Here is a 27,031-nt window from a genome sequence, read left to right on the forward strand (position 1 = left end):
GGATCTCACAGGGTTACATGAAAGGCAGCCCCGATGCCTAAGGAAGGCATCAAGGGTTAATGCACCAGCATCAGTGTTTTCACCAATGCTGGAGCATACAGCAGGGTTCCGGCTATCAGTGACTGCCGGACCCCACCGCTGATTGGGCGGGCTAAGCACCTGCACCCGCCCCCGATCAGCGTGGCGTAATAGTACGGCACTTGATGGCAAGTCATGTCCCGCTGCGCTGTACTATTAGGGTGCTGGGCGGGAAGGGGTTAAGCAAGTGCTAATTCTTTCCGCAAGCAACAACACAGATGACTCTTCTCTTACAAGCTCTTTTAGAAGTTGATTTTATGCCTCTGAAGAAACATACAGAGGCATGTTTGGAAACATTTCCAGGTAAATATACTACATGAAGCAAGGGAATTTATCTGGAAAGGGTTAAACGAGAGCAAAAAGTCCCCACTAAGGCCTCATGCACACAACCGTATGTATTTTACGGTCAGCAAAAAACGAATCCGCAAAAAATACGGATGACATCCGTGTGCATCCCGTATTTTGCAGAACGGAACAGCTGGCCCCTAATAAAACAGTCCTATCCTTGTCCGTAATGCGGACAATAAGAGGACTTTTTTTTTTTCCTGGAACGGAAATACGAACATACAGAAACAGAATGCACACGGAGTACCTTCTGTTATTTTTTTTGCAGACCCACTGAAATGAATGGTTCTGTATACGGTCTACAAAAAACAAAAAAAAAATAAAAAATAAAATAAAACATGGACACGGAATAAAAATACAATCGTGTTCACGAGGCCCGAGTTCCAAGAGCCAGCAAGTTGCTGTCAGATACTCTCAACCAATGAAAATTGCTCAAAGTGCTCTCAGCAATGCCGTTTACGCATGCACTCATAACCGCAACTATCTCTGCAAGTGGATGTAGAAATGGAGCCCATAGGTAACATCACTGGTGTAGCTATAGGGGGTCGCAGCGGTCGCAATTGTCAGGGGGGCCCCCTCAAGCCAGGAGAGCCACAGTAAAGATGTACTTGTGGGCGGTGCGGCCCGCAGCTAAGTTGCTAACTAAAATCACACAGGGGGCGGAGCGAAGGCTGAGAGGCGAGCCCTGCGTGCACTGTGCAGGACAGGCGAAGTGAGGAGGGGGAGCGGCTTCAGGTCAGGAAGAGGAGTGAGCAGCTGTGTGCTGACCGCCGTACGATAGGGGCGGCCTCCCTGCCCCCCCCCATGTAATGCTGGGGCACCGATCGGTTACCATGGCAGCCAGGATGCTACCAAAGTCCTGTCTGCCATAGTCCGTTACTCTGCAGCAATATACTTACCTGCGCTGTCTTATAAGCATAAGCAATGCGCCACACAGACCTGTTGTCGAGTTACAAGAAGGAGCGTCAGGCGGCCACAGTGCATGTAAGCATGTTGCTGACTAACTGACCAAGGTGGACATGACTTCAGTAGCGTCCTGGCTGCCGTAGTAACTGATCGGAGCACCAGCATTACACTGCTGGGACTCCGATCGAACTGCCGCTGCTACCAATGTTTGGGGGGATATCAAAAATAATCCCACGATAACGATATTAAGAAATTTATCGCAATAAATACCCATTTACCCATTTAGAAGAAAAAACACTTGGGGCCACAAGGAGACATTACACTGTATGGGGCCGGCCACAAGGAGACGTTATATACTGTATGGGCAGGTAGTGGGCCACAAGAGTCAATAGACTTTATGGGACCACCAGGAGACATGATACTGTCTGGACTCAGGAACTATACTGTAATGACTAATGTCGTCTTGTTGCTCCTGTATGGATGCCATCACCATGTGCAGTGCACTGCAGCTTGCAGGCAGGGCCAGGGCCGCAGAAGACAGTACAACCTTTATTTCTGACATCTGTGCCATTAGGGTCTCTCACTCCTCCTTTCCCACCTTGGCTTGGACACGGATTGCTGACTGACTTTGCGCTCTTCGCTCCTGTGCTCGGCCAGTGGGAGGAGACTTTAATTTAGGAGCGAGGGGGCGGCCGCTGCAGGAAGTAATGTGTAAGGTACGCATATGCACGATGTAGGGGTGGGCTGACACAGATTTAGGGTACATTCACACGAACACATATGGGTCCACATCCATTCCGCAATTTTGCAGGAACGGGTGCAGACCCATTCATTTTCTATGGAGACGGAATGGATGCGGATAGGACACAGTGTGCTGTCCGCATTTGCGGAGCGCGGCACCGATCTTTCGGTCCGCAGCTCAGCAAAAGATAGAACATGTCCTATTCTTGTCTGCAGCTTGCGGACAAGAATAGGCATTTCTATAGGGGTGGCGGGCGGGTGTGTTGCGGATCCGAAGTTTGCGGGTCCGCAACACACCACGGTCGTGTGAATGTACCCTTAGGAGCGGTCAGCACACATGACAGCTCCTATGACGTCACCAATTACCGCAGTTATTTGGAAACGGGGATATCGCAGTTTCTTAATACCGCTGTATATCGTGGACACCGGTTTACCAGCCAGCCAGCCCCCATGAGGCCTAGCCAGCCAGCCAGCCCCCATGAGGCCTAGCCAGCCCCCATGAGGCCTAGCCAGCCCCCATGAGGCCTAGCCAGCCCCCATGAGGCCTAGCCAGCCAGCCAGCCAGCCTAGCCAGCCCCATGAGGCCTAGCCAGCCAGCCAGCCAGCCCCCATGAGGCCTAGCCAGCCAGCCAGCCAGCCCCCATGAGGCCTAGCCAGCCAGCCAGCCAGCCCCCATGAGGCCTAGCCAGCCAGCCAGCCAGCCCCCATGAGGCCTAGCCAGCCAGCCAGCCAGCCCCCATGAGGCCTAGCCAGCCAGCCCCCATGAGGCCTAGCCAGCCAGCCCCCATGAGGCCTAGCCAGCCAGCAGCCGCCCCCATGAGGCCTAGCCAGCCAGCCAGCCAGCCCCCATGAGGCCTAGCCAGCCAGCCAGCCAGCCCCCATGAGGCCTAGCCAGCCAGCCAGCCAGCCCCCATGAGGCTAGCCAGCCAGCCAGCACCCATGAGGCCTAGCCAGCCAGCCCCCATGAGGCCTAGCCAGCCAGCAGCCAGCCCCCATGAGGCCTAGCCAGCCAGCCAGCCAGCCCCCATGAGGCCTAGCCAGCCAGCCAGCCAGCCCCCATGAGGCCTAGCCAAGCCAGCCAGCCCCCATGAGGCCTAGCCAGCCAGCCAGCCAGCCCCCATGAGGCCTAGCCAGCCAGCCAGCCAGCCCCCCATGAGGCCTAGGCCAGCCAGCCAGCCATCCCCCATGAGGCCTAGCCAGCCAGCCAGCCATCCCCATGAGGCCTAGCCAGCCAGCCAGCCATCCCCCATGAGGCCTAGCCAGCCAGCCAGCCCCCATGAGGCCTAGCCAGCCAGCCAGCCAGCCCCCATGAGGCCTAGCCAGCCAGCCAGCCAGCCCCCATGAGGCCTAAGCCAGCCAGCCAGCCCCCATGAGGCCAAGCCAGCCAGCCAGCCCCCATGAGGCCAAGCCAGCCAGCCAGCCCCCATGAGGCCAAGCCAGCCAGCCAGCCCCCATGAGGCCAAGCCAGCCAGCCAGCCCCCATGAGGCCAAGCCAGCCAGCAGCAGCCCCCATGAGGCCAAGCCAGCCAGCCAGCCCCCATGAGGCCAAGCCAGCCAGCCAGCACCCATGAGACCAAGCCAGCCAGCAGCAACCCTGAATTGACCATCTGACATCGGAGCAGTTCATACTCAGATGCTCTCCTTTGCCCTGCGGAAGTGTGTTTGGTGTAGTCACCGGCTCTGATGGGCGTGCTTTAGCGCTGCCCCAGCTGTTTTACTAAAAAGTACAGCTTGTCTCGCAAAGAAAACAACCCCTCAGTCAACAACCCCTCATCAGTCAACAAAAAAATTAAGATGTTATGCCTCATATCTATTTCAGCAAACTCCATGTTACAAAATCCAGATGCCACTGCTTCCCTTCTGAGTGCTACCGTTTCCCCAAACAGTAGTTTATGACTATATATGGGGTATTTCTGCAATGAGGAAAAATTGCATAACAAATTATGTGATGCTTTTTCTCCTTTTAACCTTTGAAAAAAAACTATTGGAAAAAAGACGCAATTTTTGGTTTTCACGGTCAAATGTTAATAAATTCCATGAAACACCTGTAGGGACAAAACTATCAGTACACCCTTAGCTGAATTCTTTGGTCGGGAGGGGGACATTTATTTTTTTATTTTTTCTGTTCTTTAATAGCAGCGTTCATATTAAAAGAGAAAAAGAAGGGAGGTCACACAGGACAATAGTTAATCCAGTCTTCAGCAGTAGACGAGAACGTGCAATATGGGATGGGCTGAGGTGCAATTCCTGGCATCCCTGCCAATCAACTGTATGAACAGGCCGACGTCATGTTCATTGGTCACATGGCCTAGACGCAGCTTAGTCCCATTCATGTGAATAGGGGCTGGGCTGAAATGCCAAACATAGCCGTTAATGCTAAGTTGTGGGGGGGCTGCGGTGATGGGAGTCAGGCCCCCTCGATCTCATACTGAAGACCTATCCTGAGGATAGGCTATCAATATGAAAATCCAGGAGAACCCATTTAACTCAACTGTAAGCAAACAACAAGCTCTGCACTGCTGTTTTTACGGATAGACAAAAAATTGAAAATCCATGTCATTTTTGAACATTGTCCTGTACAGCCACACTGACATGGATTTTCAAAAGTTAGTACGCCAAGTCCAAGAGATACATTTACTAATATGTGCAGTCTGTATGTGAATTCTGGTGACATATCTTATTTATGTCCTGCTATAAAATGTACTGTGTACTGTGGTTGACATGACAAACATCAAGGTAAAGCGGTAGGTGCACATGCAGTGTCCTCTATTCACTGCAATCGGACTTTTGAAAATAGTTGAATGTGGTCACTTGACTGTCTTCAGAAGTCCATAGCCGTGAAGGCAGAGGACACTGCACGTGTGGCGTCAGGGCCTGGGGCTTGAGATGGAAGCAGGTCTTGGCCGGGATTTCCACTTACTGTACATTTACTGCATATCCCATCTTTATGCCATAAATATCCAAACGGCATACCCTCTTCATAGTGGTTCTATCTTCTAATGTGAACAATTTCAGATTGCAAAATCAATGTTTAAACACAATAACTTAATTGATCTTCAAAAAAGATCCAGGTTTCTAAACACTGAAAACCAGTAACATGTAGATGTACCCAGAGCTACTTAGCCATGTGATACAGGGAGAGCCGCCAATCACAGAGTTAGAGGAGTAGTCCAAACTCTCACCGTCTCTCCCAGGAATCCTGTCAGGATTTAGGGTTCATGCATACAACCGCGATCAGCCCATGAAACACGGATCTCCTGGGCTGACTACATTATAGTGATCTCGTGTACTGAAGTTCTGTACAAGAGTTCTGCAATGAGATACAAACCGACTATCAAATTCCTATGATGCAGCCAGCGGAGCCGTGGTCGGCCAAAGAGATCCGGCAGACACACAGACAGTTTCCCAGGCCGATCACCATCTCTGATTTTTTTACTCCAAAATCCTGCTCCAAATCATATGAACCTATAAATCACAGAGCTCAGCTTCCCTGCCCCTATCAGATCACTATCACCCGACAGCTGCACACTAGGGGCTCAGACACAACCATATTTTTCTTCAGTGTGATATCGCAGGGACCACGCACACATCTGTATTGCTTGCGGATCTGCGCGGCCGTAAATTATAGAGGTCCTAGTCTTGTCCATATTGTGGACGAATTGTCCCTCTCTATTGAAAGCAAAGAGAAATCATAATGCATATGGAAGGTATCCGTATATTGCAGATCCATTTTTGCAGACCGAAATACAGACACAGCCGTGTGCACGAGACATAATTATTTCTGTATGAACAATCCAAACTACTGGCAACAGGTTGTAGGTATGTAAGTGGATACCTGTGCCACAGGCAGGAATGTAAGACTGGAAACTGCCGGGCGCAATAACAGTGTGCCAAATGACAGAACTGCTCTGCTGACTGCAATCAAGGCAGAGTTCACACCAGTTATTTGGTCATTTATTGTGAGCCAAAACCAGTAGTGAAGCCTACACTGAGATCAAGTATAATGGAAAGATCTGCACCTATTCTGCGTTTCTGACCCGAACCTGGTTTTGGCTCACAATCACTGATTGAAATCACTTCAAAGGGGACGCAAAAGATGTGGACAGCACTTAGTGCTGTCCACAATGCACGGGCACCAAGTGCGTGTCCGCTATCTGCGGATGTGGACCCATTCACGTGAATTGGGTCCACACCACAAAAAACTAGTGCATGCACTCCATAATGCTTATGTGGGCTTCTGATCCGTGCCTTCGTTCTGCACCGCATCTTCCGGATGGCGGACCTATTCAAGCGAATGGGTCCGGGTCTGTGATACAGAGACACACGGACGGTCGGCTGTTTGCCGGCTGCAATACGGGCACAGACCTGCCATGACTGTGTGCATGAAGCCTAAAAATGTACAAATACTCAAAAGATTTTACATGGCTCTGTATACTATCTAGATATTTTCAATCTCAATCATTAGTTCTCATTTTCTTGCTATGAAAAAGTCACAAAGGCAACACCAAATCAACAAGAAGCCTAACAAAAGGGGAACATAGATTTTTACATATCAGTCCCACTAATATTAAAAGGTACTGGTTGTAATAAAGAATTGCCAAGCACTATAGGGATGGTAAGAGATCTTTTCATCTTCTTTTCCCCATGGCACGCTTTATGGTACACTGCAGTGTATGTACACAGAGCAGCAGAGCAGTAAGCCGTGTACTGTGCTGTCAAATATCTTCAGACCACAGAAGATTATTCTGCATACTGTCAAGCTTGTTTATTGGCAGCAATACGGAGATAAGGGGAGATCAAAATGGGTGTAAAAGGAAAACTGGTTAGTTGCCCATAGCAACCAGATTCAAACTTTCAATTTCCAAAGGATCGCTGAAAAATGAAAAAGGTGGTCCCTGACTGGTTGCTATGGGTGACTAAGACAGTTTTCCTTTACACCAGTTTTAAATATACCCCATGATGCCTGGCTAGACTGGCATCTCACATTTAACTTACCATACATAGGGCAGCTAAATCTATTAATCATTATAGCTATGCATTCTATATAAAACTCCCTGTCCAGTTATCAAGTATATCTACACATAAAATCCTGGGAGATCCATGACCAAACTACATGATAAATCAAGGATGTGGACTCAACCATGATCAGATGTGTATCTACACACTGATTTTATTATTATTTTTAAAAATTATTATTATTATTTTTTTTTTTACTTCAAGTATACCCAACAAGCCAATGCCATTGAAAGGTTAGTTATATGCAGGACTTCAGTAGGAAACTGTTGCCCCAGGTAAAGAGAAGCCTAGCTACGTCTGGAATGGACTGTGACAAACCACGACTGAGCTTTATATGGTCTCCTAATTCATTTTTTTCCCATCCCACATTAGAATTTCAAGGGATTTCCCGATTTAGCTTTCCTGAAAGAGAACATACCTAACCAAACACACAGAATCTAAAACAGACGTCCTAGAAAGCTAACTAAAAACCTCGTCTTTAGAGAAGATTGATACAACATGACATATTTTACAAGTAGCAGTAATAACCAATAACGATTTTTTTTCTGTAATTTTTTTTCCCCCTTTTATAATAATTTTTATTTATATAATATACCAGTTCATACCCAATGACGTATTTAAAGCAAAAGCCTAGAAAAGGAAACTTTTCATGCCAAAGACAGAGCTGGATGTAGTGCCAACTCTTTTCGTCAATTCTGCCAATACAATCTCTGACAAAACATGAATAAAGCCATACGCCTCTCATTCACATGTCAGCGTTTTGGTCCGTGATTTCATTCAGTGATTGTGATACAAAACCAGGACTGGAGCCTCCACAGACATAAGGTATAAGGGAAAGATCTGCACCTGTTCTGTGTTTAGAGCCACACCTGGTTTTGGCTCACAATCACTGATGGAAGTCACTGACCGAACACGGACGTGTGAATGAGGCATTACATTATCCATCTACATTTTGCCTAGTTATTCTAGAATAAAAATCTTTCAGGCAATACCGTAACCTTTATACATAGGAGCAGTTCCCAGCGTGTCCCTGTCATAAAAAGCTTTTCCGAGGACTTTCACCTTCAGGTCAAAAACACAGAATAATTATCTTGTAATACTATCACCGTACTGGTAGACCAATTATGACAGCATATCCAACCAGAAGTATGTGTGGGGAAGGACAGGACGTCTTACCTTGTTTGCACATTTCCCAGAGTCCTCTGTGCCTGCATGCCCATTCTGTAATAGACAAACACAGATTAACTATCCTTCCAAAGAGTAATTCATAGACAATCCTCTAGCATTTTTTTTATTTTTATTTTTTTAAAGTGCATCTGTCAGCAGATTTGTTCCTATGAAACTGGCTGACCTGTTGCATGTGCAAATGCCTCCAGAAGCAACAGGGGTGTTGCCGTTACACCTAAAGGAGCCACAGTTTTAGAGAGCACAGAGCCTCTAGGAGAAATGACAATGCCCCTGTTGCTCCTAGCGGCTAATTTGCATATATTAAAACATCATTTTTCTCAGCAACACGGTCACATAGGAACATGGGACCAACACAGATGCCTTCAGCTGCCAAGCGCACAAGCCACAGGTCAGCCTGTCTTATAGGTACAAATCTGCTGACAGATGCCATTTAAAGGGAATCTGTCAACCACAATTTTGACCCATTATCTACAGCAGAGATGCCCAACCTGTGGCCCTCCAGCTGTTGCAAAACTACAACTGCCAGAATGTTCAGACAGCTTACAGCTCTTAACCTACAGCAGGGCATGGTGGGAGTTGTAGTTTTACAACAGCTGGAGGGCAATGGCTTGAGCATGCCTGATCTACAGTAATACATAAGCAGTACAGCAGATATGGAATCCAGATCAAATTAAAAATTTTACTACTGCCTCCTGTTCCCCTGCTGTCCATGTTCAAAGATGCTTTGAAATATATTGTGAAGACTGCTGTGCATGCGCACGAGTCCACTCTATTATGTCAGAACAGCGCAGCAGTGTGGACTGTGCATTTCAGTGCAGCTTTGAGCACTGACAGGGGGCAAACCAAGGGCAGTAGGAAAATAAACCGTGATCTGGGCTCCTTATCTGCAGTACTACGCATGTATTACTGTAGATAATAGTCCAAAATAAGGATGACATATTCCCTTTGAACAAATTAAAGAAACATAAAATCAGTAAAAGCTACTGTGAACAAAAACATGATCCCAACTTCCACCCAACCCATAATAACAAAAAAATAAATAAATAATATTATATATATATATATATATATATATATATATATATATATATATATATATATATATATATATATATATATATATATATATAAGGAAAGTCCGCAGCACTCCTTTAAGTAAAAAAGTTAAATTTATTCACACATGTCATTGACATGTTTGTTGACATGTGTGAATAAATTTCACTTTTTTACTTAGAGTGCTGCGGACTTTCCTTTTCTACTGAATTTGTCCCATATCGAGGGACCACCGCGGGCACCTGCACTATTATATCTGCACTGAAGGGAGTGCTGCCTGAATCTTTCTATGGATATGGAGAGATATATATATATATATATATATATATATATATATATATATATATATATATATATATATATATATATATATATATATATACACATATACACACATACATACACACACGTTTGCACATATAGGATGTTTTAGAACAGTTTTTAATGGTTTTCTCGCAAGCCTGGCACTTTCTATTTTTGAGGAAAATATGTGACCCCATAAAGTCCCTTCCTTCTCAGCTATTAAAAACATGAACACCAGAGGTGTAAACAGATCTCATAAGGCATATGGATCTGTGAAAAAAAACCAAAAAAAAAAAACACACAAACATGTGTGCGCATGGAGCCAGTGAATTGTATGGGTCAGTGTGTTATCCATTTTAAAAATGGGTGAAAGGGCCAGAGCAAGAAAGAAGAGCAAAGAGAAGTGTTGGGGGGCACAGTGAAGACAGCAGGGACAATAAGTAGCAGAAGGGAGGAACATCAGGAAGGAAAAAAAAATAAAAAAATTGGACTGGGGCAGAAGAGTCAATGAGCAATACCTCCAACCCAAGAGAAGTCAGCAGCTGAGAGCTGGTAAGGGTGGGGAGCAAGACAGTGGCATACTCCATGTGCTCGCTGGCTATGGTGCCCTTGGTTAGGGGAGAAATTGGGTGGCCAGGCACAGCACTAATCTTCTTCTTCAGGACATGAAACCCCCACATTCGGTTAACCAGAAAACCAGAAGTACTGTATCAGGCAGCGTTGTAGTAAGGACATCTTACCTTGTTTGCACATTTCCCTGCGTCCTCTGTTCCTGCATGCCCATTCTGCAACAGAGAACAACAATTTTTAGACAACACTCTGACGTTTTAAAAGGGGCTGTGTCACCTTACACATTGGTGGCATATCGCTAGGCTATGTCACCAATGTCCGATAGGTGCGGGGCCTAGACGAGGGACTTGCGCCTATTTCTACAATAGGGTCCCCAAAGTGAACAAGAACACCCCACGCACTCAACTATTTTTGGAAGTCCAATTAAAATTAATAGAGCAATTAAAATGTGCAAGCATGGCCATTGCTCCATTCACTTCTATGGGACTGCTGGAAATAGCCGATCCAGCTCTCAGCCATTTTCAAAACTTCCACAAATGAATGGAGGGTGGCAGTGCACACTCGTTCACCTTAATCCACTTGATCGCGCAGCCCGACTTCTCTTCTGTCTTCTTCTTTGCTGTGCACAGGAAAAGGACCTTTGATGACGTCACTGCGCTCATCAGATGGTCCTTCACATGATCCATCACCATTGTAAAAAAGATCATGTGATGGACCATGTGATTAGCGCAGTGACGTCAAAGGTCCTATTCCTCAAAGAAGAAGACAGAAGAGAAGCTGGGCAATCAAGTGGATTAAGGTGAGAGTTACATTTTTTTTACCCCTCCAGCCCCATTTTACTTAGCATTCTGTATTAAGAATTTATTATTTTCCCTTATAACATGGTTATAAGGGAAAATAATAAAATCTACACAACACCTAACCCAAACTTCTGTGAAGAAGTCCGGGTTCGGGTACCAAACATGACGATTTTTCTCATGCTCGTGCAAAACGCATTACAATGTTTTGCACCCGCGCGGAAAAACGCAAACATGGAACGCAATCGCAGTGAAAACTGACTTGTTTTAGTGTCAAAAATCGCACCATTTTCCCTGAAAGCATCCAGCCCCAATCCGCAACGCCCATGTGAAAGAGGCCTAAGGGGCGTTCACACTGTTTGACAGCTGAATTTGGTTTAGATTCTATGCCAAAAACTGCCGGGAAGCCGTGCTGCCATTCAGGTCACTGCAATTTATTGCAATGACCACGGCAAGAAAGGACATTCTGTGCACACGTATTCTGTGCATCTATCCAAAAAATTCAATGTGAATAACTATTACCGGTACAGATTTATAACAGTTTGTGAGGAAAAAAATAAATATATATATATATATATATATATATATATATATATATATATATATATATATATATATATTTTTTTAAAACTAACAAAAATTATAGGAAAACATTTATAGTTCATGTTTTGCCAGCGTCATTGACATATCTATTTAAACAGTTTTTTCATTTTCTCAAGGGGTCATACAAGGAAAGCCCCCCCTCAGTCTGTTACACAGTTTCTTCCTGATACAGCAATATTATCTTGGCTTGGAGCACAGATTTCACTGAAAGGATTTTCATGCACCACGTCACATTTTTGGAACCACTAATGTACCAGGACACTGGAAACCATCCTTAAGTGACCACATTTTGGAAATTACACCCGTCCAGGAATTTATTTAGGTTTGTGGCAAGATTCTTAATCCTATTGCACAAATGTGTTATTTATAGATAGTATTTTTCGGATACGGAGCATGAAAGTGGAGAAAAGCACCTCAACTCTCCCAAGTTCAAAAATACCACAAAGTGACCCAAATCCGCAGTTTGGTGCTCCTTCTCATTCAGGCCCTGCCATGTGTCCAGAGGCATTTTTACTTGGATGATTTTGGGCACCATTGTATGTTTGTAGAGGCCTATAAAATTGCGCAGACAGTACAACACTGCTAGATATGCACCCAGGGATATGATGAGAATGTTTCGTTTTGTTAAAGGGTAAAATTTTAAATGTCAAAATGATAAATTAAAAGAAAGGGGTGAATTTTAAGTGACAAATAAAATGACAAATTTGACCCAGGGAGGAGTTTGTAAATATGGAAGGCACTCCTTTATAGAATAGAGTCCCGGTTTGGACAGACAGGTATTGCAGTTACGTGTACCCCTTTTTGTGCAGACAGGACAACTTTTTGGGGCTTTGTATATCTTTTTCCATGGCTGGGAATTCAATGGGAAAGTGCTGGCCTGGAACAATTCTTGGGACATCGCTGGAGGAGGTGGCAATTTCTTCTGCCTCTTCTCCAAAAAGAAGAAACCTTATAATTTTTTTTCCTCTTTTTTTTTTTTTTTTTTAAATTTTTTATTGAATAAATTAATACAATACAAAAATAGAGCGGAAGAGAAGTAACACACTCCTCTGCTCTTACATACAAAGAAACAGAGTACAGGTCTGTTAGATATTAATTATACATCAAGTAAGATAAGACAAAGTCAATGGGTCCGTGAAAGAACACGGATGCACACAAGATTGGCATCCGTGTCTGTAGGTTACTTTCATACAGACGGATCCGAAGATCCGTCTGCATAAAAGCTTTCTCAGAGCAGAGTTTTCACTTTGTGAAAACTCAGATCCGACAGTATATTCTAACACAGAGGCGTTCCCATAGTGATGGGGACGCTTCTAGTTAGAATATACAACGAACTGTGTACACGACTGCCCCCTGCTGCCTGGCAGCCCCAGATCTCTTACAGGGGGCTGTGATCCATACAATTAACCCGTCAGGTGCTGCACATGAAAGGGTTAATTGTGCATATCATAGCCCCCTGTAAGATCTGGGGCTGCCAGGCAGCAGGGGGCAGGCCCCCCCTCCCCCCCAGTTTAAATTTCATTGGTGGCCAGTGCGGCCCCCCCTCCCTCCCTCTATTGTATTAAGAAACATTGGTGGCACAGTGTGCGCCCCCCCCTTCCTCCCTTAATTGTAATAAGAACATTGGTGGTAGTGTGCAGCCTCCCCCGGCCCCCCTCCCTCTATTGTAATAAGAACATTGGTGGCAGTGTGCGGCCTTCCCCGCCCCCCCCCCCCCCTGATCATTGGTGGCAGCGGAGTTCCGATCGGAGTCCCAGTTTAACCGCTGGGGCTCCGATCGGTAACCATGGCAACCAGGGCGCTACTGCAGTCCTGGTTACTTAGCAACAGTAGAAGCATCATACTTACCTGCTGGCTGGTGCGATGTCTGTGTCTGGCCGGGAGCTCCTCCTACTGGTAAGTGACAGTTCATTTAGCAATGCGCCGCACAGACCTGTCACTTACTAGTAGGAGGAGCTCCCGGCCGGACACAGACATCGCAGCAGCCAGCAGGTAAGTATGAGGCTTCTACTATTGCCAAGTAACCATGGCAACCAGGACTGCAGTAGCGATTAAACTGGGACTCCGATCGGAACTCCGGTGCCACCAATGATCGGGGGAGGGGCCAGGGGAGGCCGCACACTGCCACCAATGTTCTTATTACAATAGAGGGAGGGAGGCCGCACACTGCCACCAATGTTCTTATTACAATAGAGGGAGGGAGGGGGGCCGGGGGAGGCCGCACACTGCCACCAATGTTATTAATACAATAGAGGGAGGCAGGGGGGGCCGCGCTGGCCACCAATGATATTCAAACTTGGGGGGAGGGGGGGGTCTGCCCCCTGCTGCCTGGCAGCCCTGATCTCTTACAGGGGGCTATGATACGCACAATTAAGCCCTTCAGGTGCGGCACCTGAGGGGTTAATTGTGCTGATCACGGCCCCCTGTAAGAGATCGGGTGCTGCCAGGCAGCAGGGGGCAGTCATGTACACAGTTTGTAGTATATTCTAACTAGAAGCGTCCCCATCACCATGGGAACGCCTCTGTGTTAGAATATACTGTCGGATATGAATTTTCACGATGTAACTCATATCCGACAGTATATTCTAACAGAGGCGTTCCCATGGTGATGGGGACGCTTCAAGTTAAAATATACCATCGGATTGGAGAAAACTCCGATGGTATAAAAGGGACTCCTGACTTTACATTGAAAGTCAATGGGGACGGATCCGTTTGCAATTGCACCATATTGTGTCAACGTCAAACGGATCCGTCCCCATTGACTTGCATTGTAATTCAGGACGGATCCGTTTGGCTCCGCGCGGCCAGGTGGACACCAAAACGACTTTTCTTCATGTCCGTGGATCCTCCAAAAATCAAGGAAGACCCACGGACGGTCACGGACCAACGGAACCCCGTTTTGCGGACAGTGAAAAAATACTGTCGTGTGCATGAGGCCTTAAACTGTATAAATTGCTGAGAAAAGATTTTCTAAAATCCAACCTTTCGTCAGGCCTCTCTGTACACAGATTCTTGCTGCATCAGCAAATCAGTTCTCACCTCTCCTGTCCCTTTATTAGGAATCGTCATGCTTCTCCAAGGCCCTTAGTGACAATGCCTGAAACTGTGCTATACATGCTCAGTAGTACGGCAAGTTCCTCCTCTAAAGACCAGAGAAGTAAGGTCACTACTGGGCATGCCTGCATTCATATAGTTACATAGGTAATACAGGTGAAAAAAGACACAAGTCCATCAAGTTCAACTAAGGGATAGGTGGGGATGCGAATCCCAGAAGGAAGCGAGACTCCGATTTCTACACGTTTTCATAAGCATTAATGTCATTTACTTTCAAGAATTCATCTACAGTGATGGCCAGTTCGCCGTGTTCGCTCGAACACATGCAAGCTGCCATCTTTACTGACAAGTCCGGTGAGGCACAGGTAAGTCCTTACCTGTGCGCGAGCCGGTCTGTAATGCGGTCCCGGAACTGCCTGCTCCCGGTAACCGCATTTCATTTCAGACCGACTCCTGGCACAGGTAAGGACTTACTTGTGCCTCGCCGGACTTGTCATTAAAGATGGCAGCTCGCATGTGTTCGCGTGTGAACACCGCAAACTGGCCATCACTGTTCATCTAAACCCTTTTTAAAACGGTCCACTAATCCTGCTGTGACCATGTCCTGAGGTAGTCTATTCCACAGATTTACAGTTCTTACAGTAAAGAAACTGACGCTTCTGGAGACTAAACTTTCTTCAGTCGGAGGCAGTCCCCCTTGTCTTTTAATGGCATTTTCGCAGTATTTTTTGTATGGCCCATTTATAGATTTGTATAGTTTAATCATGTTCCTCCTTAGACGTCTCTTCAGTCATCTCAGAACTGCTAGACAGAATAGTAAGACAGCATTAAAGGTGTTGTCCAGTTCCGGGTTAATTTGTCCCTGCACGAGCATGATCACCTGCTCCACTACAGCCGTTCTTACTCTGTGCAATATGGGACTCGGACAGTCACATTTCCTGATATCCCTATACTGTTCCTTATACTAAAAGGCAATCTCTACGATTTATAAGTGCCTTCTAGCATATCAGATAAAATCTATGCGTATAGTAAATCTAAGTGGGAGAGAGTGTGGTAGGTGATATTTCCACGAATGATTGGGATGACCTCCTACTGGTGCTGAGGAAAAGTTCCCCTAAATATCCTGAGCTAGTCTCCCAATTATATATTACACATCAGGCTTACTTAACCACAGCCAGAGTGGATAAATATTGTCTAAGCAGACCAGATTTATGCCTCAAATACAAGTTGGGGCCAGGTGCCTTTATACATCTTATCTGGCAGTGTCCCTATATCCAGAGATATTGAGCTATCCGAATCCGTATGTCCGTTCCGTAGCCCCGCAAAAAAGATACATGTCCTATTCTTGTCCATTTTGCTGACATGGATAGGCATTGTTACAGTGTATCCGGGGAAAAATAAAATACAATTTGCCGACCACAAAACACATACTGTCGTGTAAATGTAGCCTAATGGATACTAACTGTATAGCTCTCTTCCATATAAAAAGGGGGAACCCTGACAAATTCCACGTGATCTGGTCTGTTTGGACTACATCCTGTCCTGGTCTGATGGATTGATATAGCCCACTCTCTATACGCTTTGGTTGGAGACTGAATGACAGGAGCTGAGCTGCTAGGTTGGTTTCCCTGAGTTTCTTCTCCTCAAATGCCCCTGGGTAACTGGTCTTCATCAAGATCACTTTGTTCATTGTTTACGTTTCTTTTATTTTCGTTGGATTCTAATGTTTATCTATCATTGTGGAGTATACTCTGTACTAGACGCATCTGTCTACATGGCTCACTTGGTCCCAACTATGCTGTGTCATATTTATGTATTACATACATCTGTATACTGTTCCTTTTACTTAATATGGACTGACTCAGCTACTTGCTATTGTCTGTTTATCTTTACAATTTGCTTTTTCTTCCTAAAAAAAGTCCTCTAATGAATTAACTATAGACTATTTTAATATCTGGCATTTTGGGGGGGGGAGCTGTGAAAATTACAGTAAAAAAATGCCGCAATCAAAACGTAAGATAAGAAACACCTATGGGATATAAAGATATTGGTGTGAGGCAGTTAAATAGGTAACACTGCATCGAACAATGCGCTCCCTCCTTCTCACATTGCCATGGAAATGGCAGGCACCATGAACAAGAGAAAAGTGTGTACGAGACCTGGTGTTACACGCCACGGCGAGGAAGCTGATGCACTTCTTTACGATCTGCCATTGTTTGATAGCACAGCAGACACTGTTACAGGAGTGGGGTGCCAGGTAAAGCATGCTGAGGGCAAGAACATGCGTGTAGCTGTCATTCACTTGATCACAAACAGCTGAAACAGGATACAGAAAGAGGAGGAAAGTTCCCTCCAGTTGCCTTATCCAGGCAAAGAGAACGAAAAGTGAGGAGATAATTTCTCTCTTGGCAGCTCACCATCCCCCCCCAGACGTTCTGTCAGTTTGATCCAAACATTATATGCACATGCATGTTACCGCGCAGGGCTACAGTGCCCATAGAATGAAGCAGCATTATTACAAATGAGGACAGAATCTTAACCCTTTCTGGCCTGTATTGTGACAGCAACATCTGATCACTGGGCCAGATATTCTGAGATCTAGAAAAAAAAAAAAAAAAAAAAATAGAAGGGAATCATTTTACACTCCTTTATTAAAATAAGAAATATTTTGATACTTCCTCTTTGACCTCATGGGGTACATCTGTAGTGAGGCAAGATCATCATGAATCTTAAAAGGGTTGTCCACCCTTCTGTGGGGGGGTGGTTACCCCCCCCCCCCCTCCCCTTCCGCACACAGACCTGTGAAAGGAAGCATAATTGCTTGCTTCCTGGCACTGGCTCCTTTGCTAGGCTCCCCCCTGAATGTAAGCTTCCCGTTTAATAAGGGGAGCAGGTCACTGCTGCCACAGCAAACAGGACATTTCCATCCAGAGAGCCCAAAGGTGCAGCCGAGAGCCAGCAAGCCAAACCCCCACCCCCAAAACAGTGCATAACCCCTTTAAACTGAAAAAATTGTAAAAGAATGGTGCTGAAATCATGGCACACAGGGCAACTTTCTTCTTTACACCATGGTATCTTAAATGTCCAATTGTCCAATTAGAGAATTCATACAAGTCTCACTAGTGGGGTCTGAACTAGTATGAATACACGAGATAGCCAGACAACTACGTTTCTAAATTCCAACATAAACATGTCCGCTGGGTCTACTGGGTTTATTTCACTTGCACATCAAATGACATCATATTACATAACTTCAATTTGTAGACTGCACATCGCCGGCACTAATAGAATATGCCTATTCTTATACTAGCTGGGGAGCCGGCGTCAATGTGCGCCCATCTGGAAGCCGCCACCCTTACTTACAGAGAAAAACTCGCCTTATGGGGGGTTCGCCCCTGTCTGCATAATTCCACAAATGTTTCCTTTATGTGGAAAGCGGTACTAGCGGAATGGTTCAAGCTGTTTACTGCCAAAGAACTGAGATTCCCGCACACTCGTCTCCCTCTATCTTTGTTACAAGCTCACATCCACAGAGACATACTTGATGCTTCAGGCATCTGGTCACTTCTTCATAACCACTCACTTGATAGTATCAGAAACCAAAACGGGGAGCTCGATTGGTCGTCCATACTTAATGCACCTCTAGTGAATAAAGCGTCTTTCCTGCAGATACTAGGCTTCCGTAAGGCAATTAAGAAACTCGAGATGCCCCCCCCATAATACTCCACCAACGTGGCTTGAAGAACGTGTGGGGATACCCTTCCCTGCTTCAAAAGCTTTATCTAAAATGTACAAGCTCCTTCTCTCAGCCGCTCCGCCAACCATGTCGCATCTCACTGCATGGGAAATGGAGCTTTCGACAAAATTTTCGGCTCCTGAAAAAGCAGCCATTCTAACTAACTCACATGGCTTCTCACGCTGTGTAATAGTGCAAGAAAATTCCTTCAAACTCACAACCAGATGGTATAAAACACCTGTATTTCTTCACAAATTAAACCCTTCCATACCTGATGTGTGTTGGAGGTGCGGCACTGAACCGGGATCACTGTCCCACATTTGGTGGAGCTGTCGCAACATACGCCCCTTCTGGCTCCAAGTTGAAAATACTATTAACCAGGTATGCTCTCCACAACGTCCATTGGTATTGGATCCTAAATTAGTACTACTCTGGTGCCCAAATCAAACCTTTACCCCGTCAAAATCTAATTTACCCACGATGCTACTCACAGCGGCGAGACTACTTGTTCCGCTCAAATGGAAATCAGATAGACCCCCGTCACAACTGGAATGGTTGGATAAGGTGGACCAGGTATACCGCCTAGAAGAGTTAGCGGCCTGGGAAATGGGAAACCGCCAGAAATTCCTAAAGGTCTGGCAACCCTGGAAGCTTTTTCGTGGCTTTGCTTGATCATCTGAGCTTTCCAACTCTTTCACAGCGACCCCCCCCCCCCCTTTCCCCTTGCATGTGCCCTATATGTTAGTCTACATGTTGTCTGCTGTTTGCCCTTGTCTACATGTCATTGTGATTCCTAGGATCACCTTTTTGGCCATATCAGACGCCTGTCAAATGTTTGGTTCCTAACATCCTTTTTGTCACATGATTTTATATAAGTCTTTATTTCACACAAATGTTGATATTCATGTGCTTACTGTTTGATGATGTGATTATCCAAATATTACCTGTACTTGTGATGAAGCAATTTGTTTCTTCTTGTACTATTTCGCTGATGTTTAATAAAAAGAAAATTGGCAAAGAATATGCCTATTCTTGTCCGTAATTGCTGCCCCATAGAACTGCGGAATGAAATTGCGGACATGTGAATGGGGCCAAAGAAAAAAGGGAGCGAAATCCCAGTGCCGTTGTGGAGGCTACTGGAAGAACCAAATACCGGAAAGAGTAAATAACGCTTTTCCCCGGGGCCTCCACAACGGCACTTACAGAAGGATTAACAGAGCAATCAGCTCTAGGGAGGGACAACAGAAAAAAGGATTCTACAAACAAAAGAAGACCTGGTTCTTAATAATATCTAGCCTGTAATGATTGAAAAACGTCATAAGGCTTGCCACGTGGCTGCTCTGCAGACGTGGTCTAGAAAAACTGAAGCCGACTCGGCCCAGGAGGATGACACAGCCCTAGTTGAGCGAGCTCTTATTCCAGCAAAGGGATGAAGATCTTTCTGGACATAGGTCAAGATAATAACATCTCTGATCCATCTCGCTATAGAATACTTGCTGGCTGCAGTTTCCCTTGTTAGAACCTTAGTATTGGAGCGAGAGATGATTCGATTGTCTGAAACCATTTGTGGCATCTAGGTAGGATAACACACTTCTTCTAACATCCAGGTTGTGGAATTTTGTATGTCTGTCAGTAGTTGGGAATGGACAAAAGGAAGGCAACGATACTTCCTTTTCACAATGAAACCTGGAGACAACCTTGGGAAGGAAGGTAGAACAACGCCTGAGAATTATGCGATCGTCCAGGACCGTAAGATATGGAGGCTTGCAGAAAAAAGCCTGGATATCTCCAATCCTTCTTGCGGTTGTTATTGGTACAAGAAGAAAAAAAAAAAAAAAAAAACACACACACACACAACTGTCTTGTAGGCGAGTAGTTTTAAAGGGATCCGACCCACTGGTTTCAAATAGAGGTTCCATCAGATCCCAGGTTGGAATGACGGAATGGATAGTAGGCCCCTTTTAAAAAACGTTTAATAAGAAGGGAGTCAGCCAGAGCAGCATGGGGAACCAAAGACCTTCTTGGCCAAAATGGAGCAATGAAAATTACTTGAACCCCTTCTTCCTCCACCTTCAGAGTTCTTGGAATCAAACTGAAGGGAGAGAACACGTAGAGTCTTTGACCATGGCTGGGATAGATCTATCCATAAAGGCTGGTCCCGACAGGAGAGGGAGCAACATCTCTTGGTCTGTCTGTTGTCCCTTGTGGCGAATAGATCTTAGGTCTGGTATTCCCAGTTTTTTGCAGATCAGCTGGAATATCTGCCAATTTAGGGACCATTCTCCTTCCTTCAAAGTTTTTCAGCTGTTTTCTCCTTTGACATGGACCACAGTCAAAGATTTTTTTCTTCTTCTCAATGAAAAATGTCCCGAGACACTGACCCCAGATAGCGGCTTCTTGTCCCTCCCTGTCTGTTCAGGTAAGCCACAGCTGTGGTGTTGTCTGATAACACCTTTATGTGTTTTGGAGATGAATGTAAAGGGAAGTAACGATTTTGCAGATGGCAGTGGAGTTCTTTTAGATTGGAGGAAGCCTGTAACATGTCTACTCCACAACTGCTCTGAACCATCTTTCCCTTGTCATGACCACCTCCCCCCATCCTGAGCTGCTGGCATCTGTGGTTATCATCAATTGTCTCTCCAGTCGCCAATGAACTCCCGTCTGCAAGTTCTTACCCATTCTCCACTACATCAGGGACTTTTTTACGGCATTGGGAATGTAAACACGCTTTTCTAGAGCGGAATTTGTTCCGTCCCAGGAGGATAAGAGGAAGGCCTGAAGGATCCTTGTATAACTTTGAGCCCATCTGACTGATGGGATTGCAGCCTTCAGAAGGCCTAAGACAGTCACGATATTCCTGATTGAAAAAGTCCTTTGATTGCAGAAGCGAGAGACTTTTTGAAGTAGATTGTTTCTCTTCTCTATGGGTAGAAAGGACATTAGTAGACGAGAGTCTAAGAGTACTCCCAGGAAGATTTTTCTTCTGTCTGGGGACAGGTCTGACTTCTTGAAGTTTATAATCCACCCCAGAGTGGTAAAGAATTTCTGAACCAGAGAGGTGTGATAGCAGGATATCTTCTGAGGGAGAAGAGATTAGGAAGTCGTCCAGATAAGTTACAATTAGAATCTCTTTCAGATGCAAGTATTTTGTGACCTCCGAAATTATCTTTGAAAATAGGCTGAGGAGAGCCTGAATGAATGAGCTCTGAACTGAAAATGGTTTAGATGGTCTCCTATGAAAACAGCGATCCTCAAATATTTCTAATGACCTTGACATATCAGAACAGGATAGTAAGCATCCTGGAGATCCATCGTTACCATGTAACAATTTTGAGGAAGCAAGTTGGTTGATTTTATAGCATCCATCTTGAACTTCTTGTAGGCAATGGATTTGTTCAGGGATTTAAAAAATGTATTATTAAAAACAAAAAGATCCATTTGGCTTTTGTACCAGAAATAAATCTGAGAATAGAAACCTTTGCAACATCGATCTTCTGGAACTGGAAGGAGAACTCTTTTCTACTAGGGAAGAGATTTCTGATTCTAAACAGGACTGTTTTTTTTTTTTGTTGTTTTTTTTTAGAGTTTCCTGTTTATTATAAATCGATCTGGAGGAGGGGATTAAAAACTCCAGTCCTTCTTTTAGAGTAGTTAATACCTACGGGGAGGCTCCTATTTTTTCCCAGGTCGATGTGAAGTCTGTCAACCTGCCTCCTACATGACTCCTGGTGTCATTGTGTGGGACAGGAAGAGTTCTCAGGATTAAATAAGAAGCCTCTCCCTCCACCCCTAGAAGGCTGCCAATTCCTTGATCCTTCTCTCTTCTTCTGATCCAGTTTTGTTTTTCTCTGGTTCTGAAAGGATTGCCTCCGATGAAAATAACAGCATTCCAGGGGGAATTTGTATTTATTTTATTTTTTTTATATTTTTTATTTATTTATCCGAGGCCTTCTCTAAGATATCATCCAATCAATCTCCTTCACAGGGGGTTGAGCACAGGCTTTTTGAACTCGCGTCAACTGACTACGACCGAATCCAGATCGCTCTTCGAGTTGTATTAGACAGATCAGCTGACCTGGCGGAAAATCTGCCTAAGGCCTCATGCACACGGCCGTTGTTTTGGTCCGCACTTCAATGGGGCCGCAAAAAAAAAAAAAATATATAACCTGTGCTATTCTTGTCTGCGCTTTGCGGACAAGAATAGGCAGTTATATTAAAGGCTGTCCGCGCCATTTCGCAAATTGCGGAATGCACACGGACGCCATCCGTGTTTTGCAGATCCGCGACTTGCAAACCGCAAAACACACAACAGTCGTGTGCATGTAGCCTAAGTCAGCAGACGCATCGGCAAAAAAAAAAAATTGGACGTCTTTTTTAACATAGCCTCCTTGCCTAAGATTTCTCCCCTCTGGGTACCCGCAGCTAAGTGCTCTTCTAACTGATTAAGCCAGATAGTGTTCTGGCTGTTCAGGTAAAAGCAATACTAGGGCGCAGCATGGCTATATTTGTCTCACAGGCTTTTTTTAAAATAAACTTTCAGATTTCTTATTCATGGGATCTCAAAAGAGCCCCAGTTTTTTTGTTTGTTTTTTTACAAAAACAGGTAGGCAACTGGGGCATCAATTTTTGGTGTCTCATCCCACAGATTAGACTCAATCTCTGAAAAAGGATATTTTCTTTTAAAAGAAGTTTGTTACAGCCGTTCTCCTCTCAGGATCCCTCCATTCTTTGGATATCAGAGATTTGTTATTATGGATGGGGAGGACCCTTCTTTCTCCCAGACCCTGAAACATTTTATCCTGAATGGAGTGGGCTTCCTTCACCGCTTCAATATCCATGGTGGCTCTAATGGTCTTTAGAAGACAGTGTTTCTTTCAGAGAAACAAAGGTCTACCCGAGCAGTCATCTTTGGATCAGATACTAGCTCCACCTTATCCAGATCAAATGCCACATCAGAAATATGGGATCTGAGGCGTGGGGATTGTGGTGCCATTCTCAAGTCCACTGCCCCATTAACTTCCTCCTTAATTATAGCTCTAATTGAATCAAGGAAGGAAGGAAGGAAGGAAGGAAGGAAGGAGACTCCTCTGTAACAACTTTTTCAGTGCACTTCAGACATAAAGATTTTAGATTTAGAGGAAAAGGACTTCCTGCAGATGGCGCACTTTCTGCGTCCAGAATCTCCACTGGCTGGTTTAGGTGTCATGGTCTCTGTGCCCTAAGATTTAAATAAAAATAAAAGGACTATAGGGCCATGAATATTTAAAAAGGCCACCACCTTCACCAGGGTGTAATTCTACTGCCACCAATAACCCAAAGGAGCTGTGCAGATTAAAGGCACACTATGAGGATAGAAATATAAGTCCCATGGGGGAGGAGACTTACCGGGCTGAGGGCAGAGGCAGTGAGAGCTCCAGGCTTTCTTGCGATGTCAGTATCCACGGAGGCAAGCATGACTGCAGACGTGAGCGCACACTTGCTCAGCAGGCTTCATCGCATTTAAATGTTCCTGCAGTCATGCTCTTATCACCCCTGGAAGCTGCCGCAGTATCGCAAGATTCTCTTGCCCAAGGAGAACCTCGCCTGGTGACATCACAAGTCAGGATCCCGCGCAATTTCCCCTTACCTGGGAATATCACGAGCTCGGAGAGGCCTGCGGGCAGGGCTTACTCTGAGGAACGGGTAAGGGAGGCAGCTGATCCCTGGAATACCCATTCCCTGAACCAGCCCTCCCACATTCTGTGGGGAAGTAAGGCTGGGCAAAATAAAAGTACATTTCTGGCACTCCAGGAGAGGCTCCCACGCATTCTGAGGACAGGTAAGTGGAGGAGGCCTTTTAAATCATGTGCTCCTGTGTCGTTTCCTGTCCTGGGGACAGGGACACCCTCCTGTAAGTGCCATTGTGGAGGCACCGGGGAAAAAAAAATAAGGGAATTTGTTTTAGATTTGTGCAACTGAACTGCATCATGAATTGCTATATGTACATTGATGTGCATTTATTAAGACTGGCATCTAAAAGACTAGCTGCAGCACTAATGTGCATTCTGAAGCATTGCGCTGCTGTCAGATTACACGCAAGTCGGTGTATGCGGCGCTGCAAGACGAGATTTCTACTCTGCAGTAAAAGATAGGTTTGCCAAGGCATACGAGCTGAGGAGGAGGCGGCGTTCCTATGCTTTGGCAAACACTTTGTATATAAAAAATAAATAAAAAATCCCGGCAATGATTTATTCATCCACATCGATTGATGCGAATGGAGAAATCTGGTTTGCCAGGGCATACGAGCTAAGTGGGTATGGATGTTGGGCGGAGCTCCTATGTTTTTTGGCAGAGATTTTTTCATCCACATTGTTCGATGCGAATGAAGAAATCTGTGCCGTTCATTTTTTTGTTTCCGCCCAGAGGCTGAACGAAAAAAAAAAAAAAAAAATCTCATTACCTGTATGCTCAATATAAGGAGAATAGAAGAAACTCCTAATGCTGGCCATACATGTAATGATTGCGGAGACCCTCAAATGCCAGGGCAGTACAAACACCCCACAACTGACCCCATTTTGGAAAGAAGACACCCCAAGGTATTCGCTGAGGGGCATATTGAGTCCATGAAAGATTTAAATTATTGTCCTAAGTTAGCGGAAAGTGAGACTTTGAGGGAAAAAAAAAAAAAAAAAAAAAAAAAAATCAATTTCCGCTAACTTATGCCAAAAAAATTAATTTCTATTAACTTGCCAGGCCCCTCATTGAATACCTTGGAGTGTCTTCTTTCCAAAGTGGGGTCACATGTGGGGTATTTATACTGCCCTAGAATCTTTTATTTTTTGTCGCAAGTTAGTGGAATATGAGACTTTGTAAGGAAAAAAGAAAAAAAAATATATATATCATTTTCCGCTAACTTGTGACAAAAAATAAAAAGTTCTATGAACTCACTATGCCCATCAGCGAATACCTTAGGGTGTCTACTTTCCAAAATGGGGTCATTTGTGGGGTTTTTCTACTGTTTGGGCATTGTAGAACCTCAGGAAACATGACAGGTGCTCAGAAAGTCAGAGCTGCTTCAAAAAGCGGAAATTCACATTTTTGTACCATAGTTTGTAAACGCTATAACTTTTACCCAAACCATTTTATTTTCCCCAAACATTTTTTTTTATTTTTTTTTTTTTATCAGTCATGTAGAACAATAAATTTAGCGAAAATACTGGTTTAGTTTACCGGTAAATCCTTTTCCAGGAGTCCGACATGACAGCACCCATGGAGGTTGTCCTATTGGTCTCTGTAGGGACAGGAAGCGAGAGAGATTAAAAGGCCCCCACCCCTCCCACTCTCCAGTGTTTTACCAAATTACTACACCGGATAGGATCCAACACCTTTATTAATACAATGTTATATTCACACTGCATACAAGGCTGGAACCAGCATAACGGGGAGGGTAGTACAGGGTGCTGTCATGTCGGACTCCTGGAAAAGGATTTACCGGTAAACTAAACCAGTATTTCCAGGACGTCCCTCCATGACAGCACCCATGGAGAACTAACAACTGAATCTCCTAGGGGGGGGACTACTGCCTGAAGGACTTTCCGCCCAAAGGCCAAGTCCTGTCCGGCCAAAACGTCTAGCCTGTAATGTTTGGCAAAAGTCAGGAAGCTAGACCAGGTTGCCGCTTTGCAAATCTGGTCAATTGTAGCGTCGGCCCTTTCGGCCCAGGAAGTTGCCATTGCTCTCGTGGAATGTGCCTTCAGATTTAAGGGGCAGGCTATTTCTTGCAGCCTGTATGTTTCTCTGATGGTGTCCTTAATCCACCGAGCCAGCGTCTGTTTTGAGGCCTTCAAGCCTCTATTCTTCCCACCGAACTGGATGAACAGGTTACTTGATCTTCTCCAGGAACTGGTTCTGTCCAGATAGGCCAGGATTGCTCTTCTAACGTCCAGCCTCTGGAATCTTTCCTCCTGTATATTTTTGGGGAGGGAACAAAATGAAGGGAGTGTTAGCTCTTGTTCTCTATGGAAAGCAGAGACCACCTTAGGTAGAAAGGCTCGGATTTCCCCTATCCTGCGGGCTGTGGTTATAGCCAGAAGAAACACTGCTTTGAGAGACAGAAATTTTTCGGATATCTGCCCAATCGGCTCAAACGGAGGATCGCATAATCCTTCTAGAACTACGTTCAGACTCCAGGGGGGAACCGACTGTCTTAAAGTGGGCCTCAATCTGGAAGCTGCTTTTAGAAAGCTTCTAATCCACCTATGATCTGCAAGGGGAGCATCGAGACAACAGCTGAGTGCCGAGACCTGTACTTTGAGTGTGCTGGGTTTCAGACCTGCATCAAACCCCTCCTGAAGGAACTCTAAAATGCAACCCACCGTGGGGGATCTGGCATCTGCCTGGTTCTGTGACAACCAGGATGAGAATTTTTTCCAAATCTTGTTGTATATTGCTCTTGTAATAGGTTTGCGGCAGCTCTGTAAAGTTGAAATTACCTTGTCCGAGAGTCCCTTGTTCCTTAAGGTTTGCCTCTCAGGATCCATGCTGTAAGGTTCAGTTTGTCCAGGTTGGGGTGAAACAGAGGACCTTGTGATAGTAGGTCTTGTCTTCTTGGAAGGGTTATTGGTTCCCTGATGGACATGGTCTTTAGAACCGAAAACCAGGC

At 45.1% G+C, this 27,031-nt stretch overlaps 1 protein-coding gene across 1 annotated transcript in view; it reads right to left on the reverse strand.

Annotated features, from left to right (window-relative positions):
- The window catches only part of RPS6KA1 (ribosomal protein S6 kinase A1), a 202,856-nt gene that overhangs the window by 157,654 nt on the left and 18,171 nt on the right, over nucleotides 1-27,031 (reverse strand). Inside the window, exons 2-3 of the mRNA XM_044288060.1 lie at nucleotides 10,371-10,415; nucleotides 8,263-8,307 (exon numbers count right to left, since the gene is read on the reverse strand). Of these exons, the coding sequence (XP_044143995.1) occupies nucleotides 8,263-8,307; nucleotides 10,371-10,415 (90 nt within the window). The remainder of the gene's footprint in view (nucleotides 1-8,262; nucleotides 8,308-10,370; nucleotides 10,416-27,031) is intronic.

The sequence above is a fragment of the Bufo gargarizans genome, chromosome 3 (genome assembly GCF_014858855.1).
Source record: "Bufo gargarizans isolate SCDJY-AF-19 chromosome 3, ASM1485885v1, whole genome shotgun sequence".
Classification (NCBI taxonomy): Eukaryota; Metazoa; Chordata; class Amphibia; order Anura; family Bufonidae; genus Bufo; species Bufo gargarizans.